The sequence below is a fragment of the Epinephelus moara genome, chromosome 5 (genome assembly GCF_006386435.1).
Source record: "Epinephelus moara isolate mb chromosome 5, YSFRI_EMoa_1.0, whole genome shotgun sequence".
NCBI classification, from domain to species: Eukaryota; Metazoa; Chordata; class Actinopteri; order Perciformes; family Serranidae; genus Epinephelus; species Epinephelus moara.
In genome coordinates this window covers 38,751,494-38,767,138 of record NC_065510.1, presented here as the reverse complement: position 1 = coordinate 38,767,138, position 15,645 = coordinate 38,751,494, and the positions used below count along the sequence as shown (strand labels likewise).

Sequence of the window (15,645 nt, the reverse complement as noted above, 5' to 3'; positions counted from 1 at the left end):
GTACAATGGATGTCCATGAAACCTGTTTATCTCTATGTTGCCTGGAAACGTTGCCATCGCTCCCCTTCTTCAACACAATACAAACGTGAGTGGAGTGCTTGAACTTATCACCGTCAGACTGCCTTTGTCTAAAGAGCAAATTTGTTATCACCTGAGTGGGAATTTGATGTTCCTGAGCCTGCGACAACATAAACAGATGTGTTTTCTCTTGTCTGAATCATCTGCAGGTTACATCTGTTGGTTTTGTTTAAACAGAGAGGCATTGACTTTAGTCGCATCCACACTTGTTCGTTCATCACTAGGCATGGAGACAGTTATTTGGCTCAGTTACAGAAGCAAATGAATGTGTCACACTATGGGTACTTCATTGGGAAGTACCCAGAGTAACTACGCTATTTTTGCAGACGAAAGGGGAAAGACTTTTCTACTAAGACATGACTTGGTTTCATTCTTGTCATGTCATGTTTTAAATGATAAAAACTGACATGGCTTTTGGTTTAGAAAAGATGCCATGACCCCTTTCCCTTTAAATCTCTGTTTTTATAACCCCTGACTGGAATCTCCTCCTAACATTTCATCATGTTTTCCCAATGGAGAGGGAGAAATTAAACTCTAATGTACAATTCAATGAAAGTCATGTAAGAAAGAGAGATACAAGGGCGCTGTTCTGAGATGGCAAGACACACCCATAAAATCAAACAACCAGCAAGCATACTAATGTAATAAACCTCCTCCATAATTCATGCTTAATAATGGTTCCTCTCTGTAGAATGACAGTCCCAGAAGTAATCTGTCCACCACAGTGCGTTAGAGTGCGGTGGGGCTTGTCACTGAGGGAGTAGTGGTGTAGCATCAACAGCAACTGGGAAGTGATATATCAGAAAGAGAAAGGGAAGGTGAAGCCAATAACAAAGAGTTGTTACGAGTAATGATAATAACATTTAAAAAAAAACAGATATAAATTATGGAACAAGATGCTTGGGTGAGCGCATGCGTGACCCAGAGACCAAACAGAGGAACAGGATTTTAATGCCTTTAGGTCAAGGTGTGGCAAATGTTTCACCTTAAGACAATGGTCCTTGTCCATTTTTTTTTTCTCAAAGTGCTGCTCTGATAACCCAAACTAAATAGAGTCAAGGGTGTCGCTTGTCATATGTACGTATGGTACCAATATTTTGGGAGGATAGAATTGTCCTTATGGATATTTGAGCAAACTTGTTTGTATAATCTTTTGAGTGAAGACATATTAGGTAATTATAATGTGCCGTCACAGAGAATACGTCTTAATGACGACCAGTTAAGGCATGCTAGCATTTGAATAGCTGAGAGGGAGGGTGCTATATAAAGTCTTACGTCACGTCCAAATATCGTACTTACTGCCAGACTGGAGGAGATGCAAACTGATCAGTGTGCTGACGATGGTAAGTTATCAGGACTGTCAGTCCATACCTCAAGCATGAAGGAAAGTTTTGTCTTTCAGATATGATTTGACATCCGTCTGCACATCTTCCATATTGGAACAATCAAAATATGCTAGTAAATGAATACAGTAATAAAAGACGCAAACTTCTCTACAAAATCAACTCCAGTGATCCAAGGTCCAGTGTGTAGGATTTAGGGGCATCTATTGGCAGAAATGGAATATACTATAACTGTGTTGTCATCAGTGTATAATCACCTGAGACTAAGTTACCTTGCAATGAGCCATTTATATCTACGTACAGAGCAGATTCTCTTCCACCAAGGTCGCTATGTTGTTGGTTGCAAGCTCCAAACTCACTGCAAGGTGCCACTTAATCTTACACACAAGTCCTTCAATTATTGAACCAATTTTCATGAAATTTCTTTTGTCATAAACATCAGTACTTGGACCAAGTGACTGAGGATGCATCTAATCAGCTCTATGTCAAAACATTAACCTTCTGAAAGGTCACAACTTCCTCTGGGACATGCAGGCTCCGATCAATGAAAGCAGCATCAACTCTGAATTATTTAGAAATTCAACTTGTGTGAGATTTTCCAAAGATGTATATATTGTTATACAGCTGCATGGTTGCTTGTTATTGTATTAATAACTCAGTACATTCACTGACAATATAAACAAGACTATTTTTAGTTCCCCAGGCTCCAATTAAGAGAAGAACATCCAGTTCAGTTCAGCCATACACCCTGAGCCATACAGTACGTGACAGGTTCACCTCAGCAGGCTGGACACTTACCATTACACAAACAATGTCACAAATAGTGGTAATCTCAAATAGTTTTTTAATCTTCATTGATTCACTGTAAATACTGGCACACAATGTGGATGGAATTCCCTTCATAATTCTTTAGCAGTGTGTCTGTAGACTAGAGCTTACAGAATAGTTGTAACCTAGCAGCTGAGATGACTCCAAGGAAACCGTTTTACTCATGACGTATCTCACCTTTAATTGGTTTTGAATGACAATGGTTTAGAGATAGGCCTATAAAATAAATAACTGAATGAGAAAAGGAGAGTGAGAAAAGGAGAGTGGGCTTGGTTTGACGTCAGGGACAGGCCCTGTTTAGGGACACGCTGAACCACTGCCATCCAATTGCTTCCCTGCAAAACTGTGGTATGTTGTCTGTCAGGATCTGTGATCCACATTCCAGGGTTAAGGACTCCACACCCAACAGCATCACATCTGATTAAGGTCTAAAGGTGTGTGTAGTTTTACTCTGATTGTGTTTAACAATTTGAAATGCGCTTTTCAGCCATTAACAGTGTTGAGTGCATCTAAGTCTCACATTTCCATCACGAGGAGCTCAATTATTTTGAGTATTCACAACAAATTAGCCTGAGTATCATTGTGTGCTGTACCCTACCCATGAGGCAAGGGGCAGATACACCTGAGGCTCAGGTGACAGATGACACCTGTCCCCTGCTATGCTCTGTGTCATCCATATCCCCCTCCTAAGCTCATTGTTTACACATGTTTGCTGTCTTCTATTGGCCAGCTGGCAGCCAATAGGTGGAGTTTCATCTCACACCACCAACTTGTAAGCGAAAGGGGATGTCCTCGAAAATTGACAGCGGAAGGTGGAGGGGGAGGAGGGGGGAGATGGAGAACAGATATTCCCCTGTCAGGTTACCAAACAGGGCACCAACAGTCCTGATGATAAGGTAACAACAACAGCCTGATAGGTCTCTGCCTGACAGCCTGAGGCCAAACAAGCTGAACCACAGCATCCCCAGCCGCGGGGGGCAGGAGGATGTAACTGATACTTGTATTGTAAAATATCAAACTGAGGATGATCTACTGCATCAGTGAAAGTCATGAGCGGCTCTGTTGGGTAGCCAGTATCAATTCCAAAACTAGCACTGCCGGCTGTTATTGAGGCACGTATCACAGGAAATCTCACTGATATCTCTTTCACTCTGAGCCAGCATGCTGAGCTCAGCTGCTCTGACCCTGACAGTGTCTTTCCGCTTAAAGCAGAAAAACCTTAAGTGGTATTGACGAAACTAACCAGAGAGGTTACAGAGAACAGTTCATGGCTGTCTTTCCCATGACACCACATAGTGGTCTATGATATATTTAAAGGGAAAGTTCACCCAAAAATACATTTTGGAAAATATTTTTTTTCCTCTTACCTGTAGTGCTATGTTGCCGAGTGTTGGATGTAGAGATGTCTGCCCTATCTCCACTGTAATGATAGCACTTGGCTCGTGGTGCTCAAGGCACCAAAAAATACATGCAAAATGCAAAACTCAGTGGCAAAGTCTCTTTCCAGAAATCATGACCCAGTTACTCAAAATAATCCACAGACCGTGTTGTGAGCAGTTTCATGCAGGAACTATTTTCTTTGTACCAAATTACACTCGCCAACTGCATCACCACGCAGAAGGAAGCGTGCATCTACTCGTGAACAAGAGGCTTGTGTTAGTGTCAGCTCCTCGGCTGAGCTATAACATCAGCTAGCTCAGTGCTAGGTGAGCTAGCAGAAGATGTACCCTGTTTTCTGCGTGGTTATACGGTTGGCGGGTGTAGTTTGGGAGAAAGAAAATAGTTTCTATGTGAAACTGCTCACAACAAGGTCTGTGGACTATCTTGAGTAACTGGGTCATGATTTCCAGAGAGAGACATTGCTGCTCAGTTTTTAAAATGTATTTTTTGGTGCTTTGAGCACCACAAGCTGAGTGCCATGTAGTTCCATTATATTGGAGAGAAGGCAGACAACTCTAAAGCCAATACCTCTAACACTCAGCAACTCACACCAGAACAAGCTAGACTGATAGGTAGCTCTAAGAGGAAATAAATTGAGATTTTGCCCCTCTGACACAAGATCTCTCTGGGCCTCTATTTTTATTCAGTGTCATAATCCTGTTGGAATTACTGTGGATCATCTTCAGATGTTGGCCTCTGGAACTGTCACTGTCATTTACTTTAATTACCAATTAATCTGCAGATTAGTATCGACTAATTTGAAAAGCTGGAACCAGTGATTTTGTTTAATAATTTTTGCTTTAAAAATATTGAAACAATTCCTAAAGCAATTATCAGGAAAAAAAGTGACAATAATTTTCTGTAAATCAGCTTCCTTCATCTCATCTCTTCTGCCTGTGCTGGGTGCCACAGTACATTTAAAGACTAAAAACTATATCAGTGCTCATGTCTTGAGCTAACATGAATTATATTTTAAAGGGGTGCATGTTAAAATAATAATGTAGTCATATGTTTATGGTAAGGAAACAGTAGAGTAAATCCTTGCGTTTAAAGTGAGTCAGTGGGTAAATCAGTCGGAGCTGCGGCAGTAAAGAAAATAAAAGGTTTTTTTCATCTTGGCTCACTTTGAAGTGTTTCCATATGTTTACGTTGGACCTCAGCCGCTTATAAGGGGATCCTGTATAATCCAGATCACATGAGCCAGTGAGGGGAAAGTTAAACACATACTACATGTGGTTGGAGCTGAGGACAATAACTATGATGTTTACATTAAAGAAATTGCTCTTCCTGTAACTTCAGATTAATTTGGGCTCTGAGGTTGACGTTTAAACCCCAAATATTTGTATATACTAACCTCGGCTGGAAAATGCAGCAAAATGCTCACAAACTGGGAAGTGGGTCAAATGTCCCGTCTTTTATAAACATGTCAAATAAAGTGACCGAGCTGGTTTAATACAGCACATGTCTGTTTTAAATAATCCTTCAGAAAAGACCTCATGATTGTCTTACTGTAGCTCATATCCTGTGTGAACACAACATGTTTAAGGTGTGGTCATCTCATTTGCAGCTCAGATATGTTCATCATGTCTCATTAGATCAACAAGAGTCCAGATAAGGAGAACCAAACCTTTATGGACAAAAGGAGTGGGTTATTGGAAAAGCCTGGTGTCCATCTGGCCCTCAGACACACACATTCACACGCCTCTGTTAAGGCACTGTGTTATTCTTAGTCACTGCCTTCCTACACATGGCTGATAAGAAGCAGACAGAGGAAGATGGAGGGAGGCTGGGATCTGGAGCATAATACCACACAGCAAGGCCCAAAAGGGGGGGGGGGGGGGGGGGGGGGCAACTGGTAATACATGGAGATCTTGTAGAGCAAGGTTTATGGCTTAAGAAATACGCCAAGCATGTGCTCAGTAAGTGCTTCTACAACCCCGAGGTCAGAGGCTGCAGGTCACACACTCTCACGTAAAGGTAGAGAACAAGTGCACCTTTCATAAAATTGCTATAACAGCCTAATGACAGGAGTGGAGCCCATAAATGGCATGTAGGACGTTTTTGTAAGAAATATGTGTACATTGTGCAGTATGAGAAGAAACACAATATTTATTCTAGGTCTTGGCACGATGAGGAAGCTTATCAGAGAGAGGATAAGAAATAATTTAATTAATTTAATTAATTTAATTAGTTTACCCTCCTTTTCAATTAATTTCAATTGTCTAATTTCACTATAGACCACATGGACAAACCCACTGAGGAAGTCTTTAGTAATGTGACAAGGATAGGATCCAGTCGAGCCAGAAGCTCCACTCTTTAGGGCTGACCCATGTGGTGGCTGATGAGATTTTTCTCCTGTGATCAGTGATCCATATGTCTTTAGTATATACTTTTAACTCAGACTGACCTGATACAACTTTGTTTTCTAAATTATCTAAAACTATTTCATGCATTAATAGTTGAATTGGATGGTACATCAAATATAATATTATTTTAAAGTTGAACAAAATCTCCTTTTTTTTGGGTGTGTTTGAATGTTTCCTTCAGATACTGTGACAGTGATGCCATGAGTCAAGGCTGCCACGCTATTATTGTGTCTCAAGGATAGTTAAAACAGATAAGATTACTTTACAAGGTCTCTGACAGGGTTCAGAAATGTGCACAATATATGTTCCAAGTCTAATTACCTGTTCTGTGTTATTAAAAGTAAGTTAGCAGTGAGATATAATCAGCTACAGTTTCAGATGACAAGTGAATTCCTGATCTGTCGAAGGTCTGTATAAAAGGATGACTCCTGTGTTGGTGCACAATGTTTATATTAAGGATAAAATTCATTCAGTTATAATCATGTGTCGCAGTCCTGTTATGTCCCCAGACAGCAATTTTGTTCATATTTCTGAAATCCTTGTCTATACAGCTGTACATGTATGACCCATGAAAGGTAATATTCAGCATGAAAAATCTGTTTGGAGTGGTTGTGTACACAAGCACTTACTTGTATGAGCTTATAATAACACACGCCAAAAAATGGAAAATTCCAGTAATTAAAAAGAAGTTATTTCATAATCTTATTATCCTATATCCTATTGTTAAAAAATACTTCATGTATTTGAAAAATGAACTTCTTTAGATGAAGAATTATGGCTTCTTCTTTCTTCAATCAGCTATCCAGTATATACATAATACCATCATAAACAGACATGAACTGGAAAAAAAATGTTCTTACTAATATTTCTACAGAGCTTTTTATAACATTTTTCTTGAGTATAAAAACACAAGGAAGAAACAACAAATCACAGGTCACACCCTCCACCCCAACACACCCACCAACATTCAGTCTGCAAAGCTTTCAAAGACACACATTATGAACAGGATCATCATTTTCAGTCCAACCTGGTGCAAACAGACTCTATTAAATCACACAACAAAAACAGATCAAGCACACAACAGTGTACAACAATAGCTGTATGAAATATAAAGCTAGGGGATGTGCTATACAGATTTTTATTTAAAAAATGCAGATTAAAAAAAAAATTCTGACAGATAATACACTTTTTCACAGCTTATTTTGTTCACAGAAATGTGTTTTTTAATTTTATTCACCAGAGTAGGAAAATTGTTTGTTGTTAGAGTATTTATGGATAAAAAAAAATGTGGCCATAAGAATGATAAGTTTAATCAGACAAAATTTGTTCTCATCATTCCTGCCATGGTCAAAGAAACCAAAATAAACATACTCCAATTTAAGCAAAAAACAGTAATAGAATATAACTATGTACTTTTACTCAAGTATAATTTTACAGTACTTGTACTCAATGAGTATTTCCACTTTATTCCACTTTACACTTCTACTCCACTACATTTTGAAAGCCATTATTTTTCTTACGCTCATTACAACTACATTTATTTGACAACATTTGATTCAGATCACTAATACAGAATATGAATAACCTAATAAAATGATGATTAATTGTCATGGGTTAAGCCACTTAGCAATAAAATTCAAGAATATATGAATATGAAATAGGCCATTCTGCATAATGAGTACTTTTACTTTAAGTACATGAAGTTTAAGTATATTTTGATGTTAACATAGGCCTACATGTGAGGACTTTTACTTGTAAAGAGTATCTTTACACTGTGGTAGTGTTACTTTTACTTAAGGGAAGACACAAGGTAAAACTTTTAACTATAGATACCTATATATCTATTCTGTAGTATCTATAGATACTATACTTACAGTAAGACAACTATTTTCATATCACAAGTTTTCTGAAATGTTATGTTTTTAAATGCATATGGATGCACATTTCCATAACGAACAAATCTGAACATTGAATAAAGCCACGTTAAAAATTCTTGTTTCATTTCGTTACCATATTAGTGTCATAGGTTTTCTTGGAGGGAAATTTGGATTTCTCTTTTTATCACTCCATAAATCAGAAAACACTGTTAAACACTTGTCAAGTTTGATGTATGTCTGAGGTTGAGATTTTTGGCTCAAAATATATGAGGAAAAAAACTCAACTCTTTAGAAAACGACCTTTAAATATATGTAATGTGAAAGTCCATATTTTGTTGCACAAATAATAATACACCAGGGTAAAATGGATATCACCTTCAAACTTCTCCAGTTGGTTACTTATATTATGGCAATTATTTTTGGTATTGGAAGATTTCTAAAAAAATCTTATGTTTAAATACGTAAATGAGATTTTGTCTTTTTAAATATGCGCTTTTTGTTAATATTTCCAGAACAAAAATCTCAACTAAAAACATGTAAATACGTATTTTGGACGTTTTCGTCATAGCCTGACAGAACACATGTAATAGCCCCAAATCTAAAAATTGAACAGTGCATGAAATTCCTAAAAACCCCAGACACATCATCATGGTCATAATGAAGCCATCGCACACTTTTTGTCCCTGCTCTCATTTGTGTATCTGTGGCGCCCTCTAGTGGATAAATTGAGCAGCACACCCTCCACCTCCTCCTCCTCCCCTCTTTGCCCAGGTGAGCTGGTGAATGTTTCACCTGCATGTGATGACGTCACGACACCTCCAGGAAAAAGAAAACGGAGGAGTCCACGATCGCCTTAAGCTGGTGAATGTGTCAACTTTGGATGGCGAGACGAAATTCAAAGCAGTGAAACACTCGAGTTGAACTTTAGTCTGAGTTTGTGTGTTCAGTCGGAGCTGCTGTGGGTACACACACGATGTCTGCCTCTGCGATATTTGTGCTGGACCTGAAGGGGAAGGTAAGATTAAGGCTGGAGCTGATTGCACACACTGATAGGTGCTTCATAGCGACATAAGTTATTAAAGGCCACATTTATTCCCTCAGTTGGCTGTTTAGTTGGCGGTTTTTAACTGTTGCTTTAACTGTTAAACATTAATGGCGTCGTTAAAAATTAATCAAGAGTTTGCGACACAGTCATTCATTGGCCTTTTTTGCTTTACTTCCGGAATACAGGCTGCAGCCTTAAACTACTTGAGTGAAAGGGACCAACTGTGTTTCAGTAGGCTACCTGTAGCTCAGCCATGGCACTTGTATCACCGTCTCTTTGTTGTCACAGTGCATGGGATAAATATGCTTTTCTCTGCAGACAGGAAATGTAACATGACACATGAGTTAGTGTGACAGAGACATAGGGGTGCACATGGTTTCAGGTGTTCTGTGTGTGTGTGTGTGTGTGTGTGTGTGTGTGTGTGTGTGTGTGTGTGTGTGTGTGTGTGCAAGACACACATGAGACATTTCATTTGATGTAGGCTATAACAGTACTATATGTTGTTGCAGCTTCAGCAAGTGTCAGGTTTCACCTGTTTTGCATCTTTCTGTTCTGTACAGTAGGTCATTGTTCATAAAGTAGAGAGCATCAGCAGACTTACATGTGTTAGTGACACAACTGGTCAGGGCCACCACTTAATTCTATCACAGTCAACTGTACTATGTACTAAACTACTATTTAAATTTAAAGATATTAACAGCATCTTATTAAAACTGAGTTGTAGCACCTTTAAAAAAAATTCCCATCAGGTGTACCGAGGGCTGCAACTAGGGCTGGGTGACATGAAGAAAATCAAATATCACAATATTTTTGACCAAACACATTAACATTGACATTGCACTGATACTGTAGGACTGACTATTGGTGCTTTCACAAAATATTTACACGATTTTTGATTATTAATAATCAGTAATATGGATATAATGACTAAGTGGGTAAATGCAAATAATAGAACAGCTATAACAGTCTGGCAAGTTCAGGAAATAACATCACTTTACTGCAGCCTTTAACAAGAAAACCAACCAAGAAAGGACAACAATTATATCTATATATTGCCCATAGCTGCAACTAATGAGTATTTTCATTATTGGTTATCTTCTCAAGTTATTAATTAATAGTTTGGTCTATAAAATGTCAGAAAATGGTAAAGGCCAAGGTGATCTCACCGAGTTCCTTGTTTTGTCCCACTAACAGATAACAACCCAAATGGCCTATGTGTAATTTGCGATCACATTAGAGAAAAAAAGCAGCAAATCCTCACAATAGAGACACTAGTCATAGAAACTGTTACTGTTACTATCCATTCAATTTTTAAAAGTGAATCAAATTCTATTAACGACTTAATTAATCAGCTCTGGTAAAGAGTTGGCAGTGAAATCAATAATAGACTATTCCTTTTCCTGAGAATCACATCATCAGTGTACTCAGGAGAATAGTAAATAAATAATAAGGAGTAGACATAGAGTTAGACTGAATATTGTTCCATCTTTGTTGGTGACAGCGTTCCTTTTAGATGTGTTTGACAGCAGGTCACATGTCAGACTATTGGATATTTTTTTGTGACAAAATATGAATTCAAAATTTACCATTTTTCCCAGTAAACTGAGCATTTGTCTGTGTTTTTTAAATTCAGTGCTTTAAATGCAGTCTCAAAGGTTTCAGTCGTGGTTCATGTGATGACACCTGTGCTTACTTGTGGTAACAGCAAATGCAGTTTAATACTCCAGGTCATAGAGTTCTGGGGGAGGCAATGTTGTTTTTAAAAAAAAAACAAGTCAGCAATAATTGGCCTTTTCCCATCATTCTGTGATCTGCTCACAGCAGCAATATTTCAAACACATCTGTTGCCAAAAAAATGTCAAAAATGACCATTGTCTTTTTTGTATAGACACATATTTTAAGAACAATAACAGTGAGTGCAAGCTCACTGAAAAACATAGCATTTTCTGTGACTACCTCATAATAACTGGTGTTTCACCAGCTAAATGCTTCTAATGTGAAGCTGCGGTAATACAGCATTTTTTCCACAAATGTCACCCTCGACACCTAGTTTATAACACTGCACATTATGTCCATGTTGCATTGGAGCATTACTAATGAGTAAAGCTTGAAATCTAAAAGTTGTCTTCTTCTCTGTAACTTAAACCCATGTTAGGTTCATCACACAGCTGTCTGATAACCATGTGTGTTATTCTCCCCGCTCAGGTGTTGATTTGTCGGAACTACAAAGGTGATGTGGACATGGCGGAGATCGACCACTTCCTTCCCTTACTCATGCAACATGAGGAAGAAGGGCTTATCTGCCCTGTGATGTCACACGGCAATGTCCACTTCATGTGGATCAAACACAGCAACCTGTACCGTATCCTTGTACTAAGATGTTGCTGGCATCTATCAGTTACTGAGAGTCATGAAGAAATAATATCAAATGTAGTCAGCTTTGATATGTGAGGCTTATGAGTTATACTCCTTGACCTGATCTCTGCCCAGTGGTGGCTACTACCAACAAGAACTCCAATGCTTCACTTGTGTACTCATTTCTGTACAAACTAGTCGAGGTGAGTGACACATACAGTGGCAACTTATAATTTAATATGTTTGAGTAAATATTTGTTTGAAGATAAGCTTGTATTTGTCTGAAGAGCCAGTGGAAGATGGCAGTCAGAGGTAGAAATAATGAGGCCAATGTCTGTTGTATTATTCAGGTGTTCACAGAGTACTTCAAAGAGCTGGAGGAGGAGAGCATTCAGGATAATTTTGTGGTTGTCTACGAGCTGCTGGATGAGCTGATGGACTTTGGGTTCCCTCAAACTACTGACAGCAAGATCCTACAGGAGTGAGACTTTAACAAGAAACATACCAACACACATGCAAATATATTATATATATGTTGTTGAAGAGTGTGGCGTTGAGTCACAGTTTCCTATTATCTCCTCTCTTGCAGATACATAACTCAGGAAGGTGCCAAGCTCGAGGTGGCAAAGTCCAAGGTGCCGACCACTGTCACCAACGCTGTCTCCTGGAGGTCAGAGGGTATCAAATACAAGAAGAACGAGGTCTTTATTGATGTCATCGAGTCCATCAACGTACTGGTAAGACAGGATGTAGGGCTATTTGTGCGTACATTTGTATTATGTGGTCTAGTGTTACTTTTAAACTTTAAAATCATGCTTTCTGTGACACTTTATCCAGCAATGCATTTAGGGCTTTCCTTTGGGCTTACTGTTTAATTATATTGGCTCAGTAAATCAGACTAGTATGATTTATTCAGTTAAATAATGCAATCAGATTTATTCACCACTGTACATTGTTTGTTCAGGTGAATGCCAATGGCAGTGTGATGAGCAGTGACATCGTGGGCAGCATCAAGCTGAAAACTATGCTCTCTGGCATGCCTGAACTGCGGCTGGGCCTCAACGATCGAGTGCTCTTTGCTCTCACCGGACGTACGTATACTACACCCAATAAATGTTAATCTGTCTGTTACTCCATTCACCTAGCTGGATATGAGCCTCACATATCTGCTGTGTTTAAATGAATACCTCTGATTGTGTTGTTTTGTGTTCAGGTGACAAGGGAAAAACAGTGGTGATGGAGGACGTGAAGTTCCACCAGTGTGTCCGTCTCTCACGCTTTGAGAGTGATCGAACAATCTCCTTCATTCCTCCAGATGGGGAGTCTGAACTCATGTCCTATCGCATCAATACCCACGTTAGTCCAACTTGTCACTTAACCCATGTGTCACATTTATGACTTTGCATTTGTTACATGCTTGAAGGGAAAATTTAATGTGGAGGTCCAATCAGTGCTGATGGTAAATGTTGCTGATTGAATTCCTCAGTGTGTGCTGTATTGACAGAGAAGGCTGAGTTTGAAGCTGCAAAATGTGTTCCCTCTGCACCCAGGGCCGTTATTTGATGTGACAATGATGTATTTGGAGGCAAGGAAAAACCACAGGTTGAATTTGCTGGGTAGCCTGGGGGCGGGCTCTAGATGCCGCTCAAAGACTGAACTTCTTTGTTCTCTTTGCTTGTATTGCAAACTAACTATGTTTCCAACCGCCAAAATGGCATCCCAAAATATGAAAGCAGAGGGTGTTATAGACGGGGATACATTTTACTGTGTTTTGGCTCACTTGCATATTCACAAGTCATATGTAACCGAAGAAACCGAAGTGCATTAGCCATGCAAGAGGATATGTCAGAAGCTTGTGCACAGTGCATCCTGGTACATTTCGGCGCTAATAGCAAGGCTCCACAAGCAGGAAAACAGCTTTCTCGAACAATATAACACACACTGAGGAATTTTTTGCTTCAGCTGACTTGTTTTACCATCAACACTGATTAAAAGTCCACATAAAAGGTGGTGATTTTTCTCTTTAGACCAAAGTCCTGTAAGCACATGTATGTTTCAGTGGTCAGAGTACAAAAATTGCTGGTGCTGCTGGTGTCACATTCTATCTGTCAGAACCATAGACAGACTTTATTGATTCCCAGAGGGGACATTCAACACAAAAAACAGCCTGAAGATCTAGGAAACAGATAAGGGACTAATTAAAATGAAGTAAATTAAAACAAGACATTCAAAAGCAATTATTATAATGCATTTTTCCAAATACACATGCTAAAATAATAGTCTGGTGGTGCAGCTCTGAAACCCTTATTAAGCCTGATAGTAAGATGCATGTAAACACACAAATTAAGTTAACATACTGAATAGTATGAAACTCAAGACAGCACATTCTTAATCTCTTACAGGTGAAGCCTCTGATATGGATTGAATCAGTCATCGAGAAATTCTCTCACAGTAGAGTGGAAATCATGGTTAAGGTACGGACCAACTGTATTTTTTTAACTACACAGGCAACAAGATTACAAGCCTTTTTTATACATACACACACATATATATATATATATATATATATATATTGTGTCACTGGAGATGTGTGCTTTGGAGACTGTCAAGAAAACTGTTATGTAGTATGAAGCACAAGATTAAGAGCAAAATATTTCTGATGTGGTTAATAGAAAAGCTAGTTGTCTCATACTGTCAACACAATGATACCATGAACTAGCTTTACATTAACAGTTGTGTTGTATTTTTAGGCAAAGGGACAATTTAAAAAGCAGTCTGTGGCAAATAATGTGGAGGTTAGAGTCCCTGTCCCCAGTGATGCTGACTCACCCAAGTTCAAAACCAGCACGGGCCACGCCAAATATGTGCCTGAGAAGAACTTGGTGGTGTGGACCATCAAGTCTTTCCCTGTAAGAAATTCACAGTTGTTACATGCGTACGTGCGTGTGTGTGTGTGTGTGTGTGTGTGTGTGTGTGTGTGTGTGTGTGTGTGTGTGTGTGTGTGTGTTGATCACATTGTAGTTGACATTCTGATCAAAGACCTAATGTTTTGTATTCAACTCTCATCCATCCAGGGAGGTAAAGAGTTTCTAATGAGAGCTCATTTTGGTCTGCCCAGTGTGGAGAATGATGAGCTGGAGGGCAAGCCTCCCATTACCGTCAAATTTGAAATCCCATACTTCACAGTCTCAGGAATACAGGTTTGTGTTTATGCTGACGCTCTCCTTTAATGTCAAACAACCCAAGAATACAGCCTGTGGTAGTATGAGTCAAGTCCATGTTAGAGCATTTATTCTGGATCTGCAGCCTGTCAGAACACGGTGTGTCTTGTTTATCAATATGGACAATTATAAAGCTGTAACCATCGCCTGAGGCAAAGGGTGTCTGCAGTTAACAGCGTGTGGATAGTCAAGTCAGGTCCTGTATGAGCTGATATGGTGTGTTCAGACTGGCACAGTAGATGTAATTTTAATTGCCCAGTCACAATAATGTTTCTTGCCTCAACACGTGCGTGTGTCTCTCTGTCTCGCTCACTCTTTTTTACCAGGTGCGATATATGAAGATCATTGAGAAGAGTGGTTACCAGGCTTTACCATGGGTGCGGTACATTACACAGAGTGGAGGTACATTCATATTTAGTGTTATAACATACTGTTTTTAGTTCACTATTTAAACAAGTGGTCAGACAGCTACACATGGATGTAGAAATTGAAACACATCTAACTAATACATTTTTTCTTTACATTTGTTCTCTTTCTAGACTACCAGCTGAGGACCAATGTGTAAAGCCTGAGGGATGACTGTACTTGCAGGACTTCCACTGGACAAGCAATGATCACTTTATCTGGACTGAAAGAATGTCTTTAAATTTCACCTGCTCTCTTTAATGTCATCTTGTTTTATGAAATCTGTGTGCAACTTGATTTTAATGTCTCTATTGTGGGACCACTGCAAATTATTTAAATGCTTAATGTGTATTTGTTGTGCCTGTGTGTTTTCTCATGAATTTGCAACACCATACAGGGGCAGATTGTGTCCTCATATTGTAGTCATGCATTGTGCAATCACAGTCACTAAATTCCGCCCAAAATTAAAAACTTACACCCGCCTTTTTTCCACACTTGCCTCTGGAGTAATACAACTAAAGGTCAGAAAAGTGAATGAACTGCCTTTGAAGACATCAACGTATACGAATCGCCCGCTTTCTTCGCTGCGTGCTCTGATTGGTCGACCGCTGCTGTTGCCACAGTGATCGTGTAGTAACAGAGTTGTAACACCGCCCTTTTTACCATATATGGACGAGCAACACCCTC

General features: G+C 39.1%; 2 protein-coding genes across 2 annotated transcripts in view; both read left to right on the top strand.

Annotated features, from left to right (window-relative positions):
* The first annotated feature begins 5,781 nt into the window (after positions 1 to 5,781).
* The window catches only part of LOC126390053 (heme oxygenase-like), a 160,006-nt gene continuing 150,142 nt past the window's right edge, over positions 5,782 to 15,645 (top strand). Inside the window, exon 1 of the mRNA XM_050044146.1 lies at positions 5,782 to 5,792. The gene's annotated coding sequence lies outside the window, so the exon portion shown is untranslated. The remainder of the gene's footprint in view (positions 5,793 to 15,645) is intronic.
* ap1m2 (adaptor related protein complex 1 subunit mu 2) lies at positions 8,722 to 15,440 on the top strand. Its single transcript, XM_050044134.1, has 12 exons — positions 8,722 to 8,947; positions 11,183 to 11,339; positions 11,468 to 11,535; positions 11,683 to 11,813; positions 11,922 to 12,069; positions 12,297 to 12,423; positions 12,546 to 12,688; positions 13,735 to 13,806; positions 14,083 to 14,241; positions 14,407 to 14,532; positions 14,880 to 14,955; positions 15,093 to 15,440. The coding sequence occupies exons 1-12, from the start codon at positions 8,906 to 8,908 to the stop codon at positions 15,116 to 15,118; spliced, it is 1,275 nt and encodes a 424-aa protein (XP_049900091.1). The 5' UTR covers positions 8,722 to 8,905; the 3' UTR covers positions 15,119 to 15,440.

What these genes read in the sequence shown, in the direction of transcription:
- ap1m2 (XM_050044134.1), top strand. Translation starts at nt 8,906, where the DNA reads ATGTCTGCCTCTGCGATATTTGTGCTGGACCTGAAGGGGAAG. An exon ending in TCGAGTCCATCAACGTACTG is followed by an intron (nt 12,070 to 12,296) that starts GTAAGACAGGAT and finishes TTGTTTGTTCAG; the next exon opens with GTGAATGCCAATGGCAGTGT. An exon ending in GGACCATCAAGTCTTTCCCT is followed by an intron (nt 14,242 to 14,406) that starts GTAAGAAATTCA and finishes TCATCCATCCAG; the next exon opens with GGAGGTAAAGAGTTTCTAAT.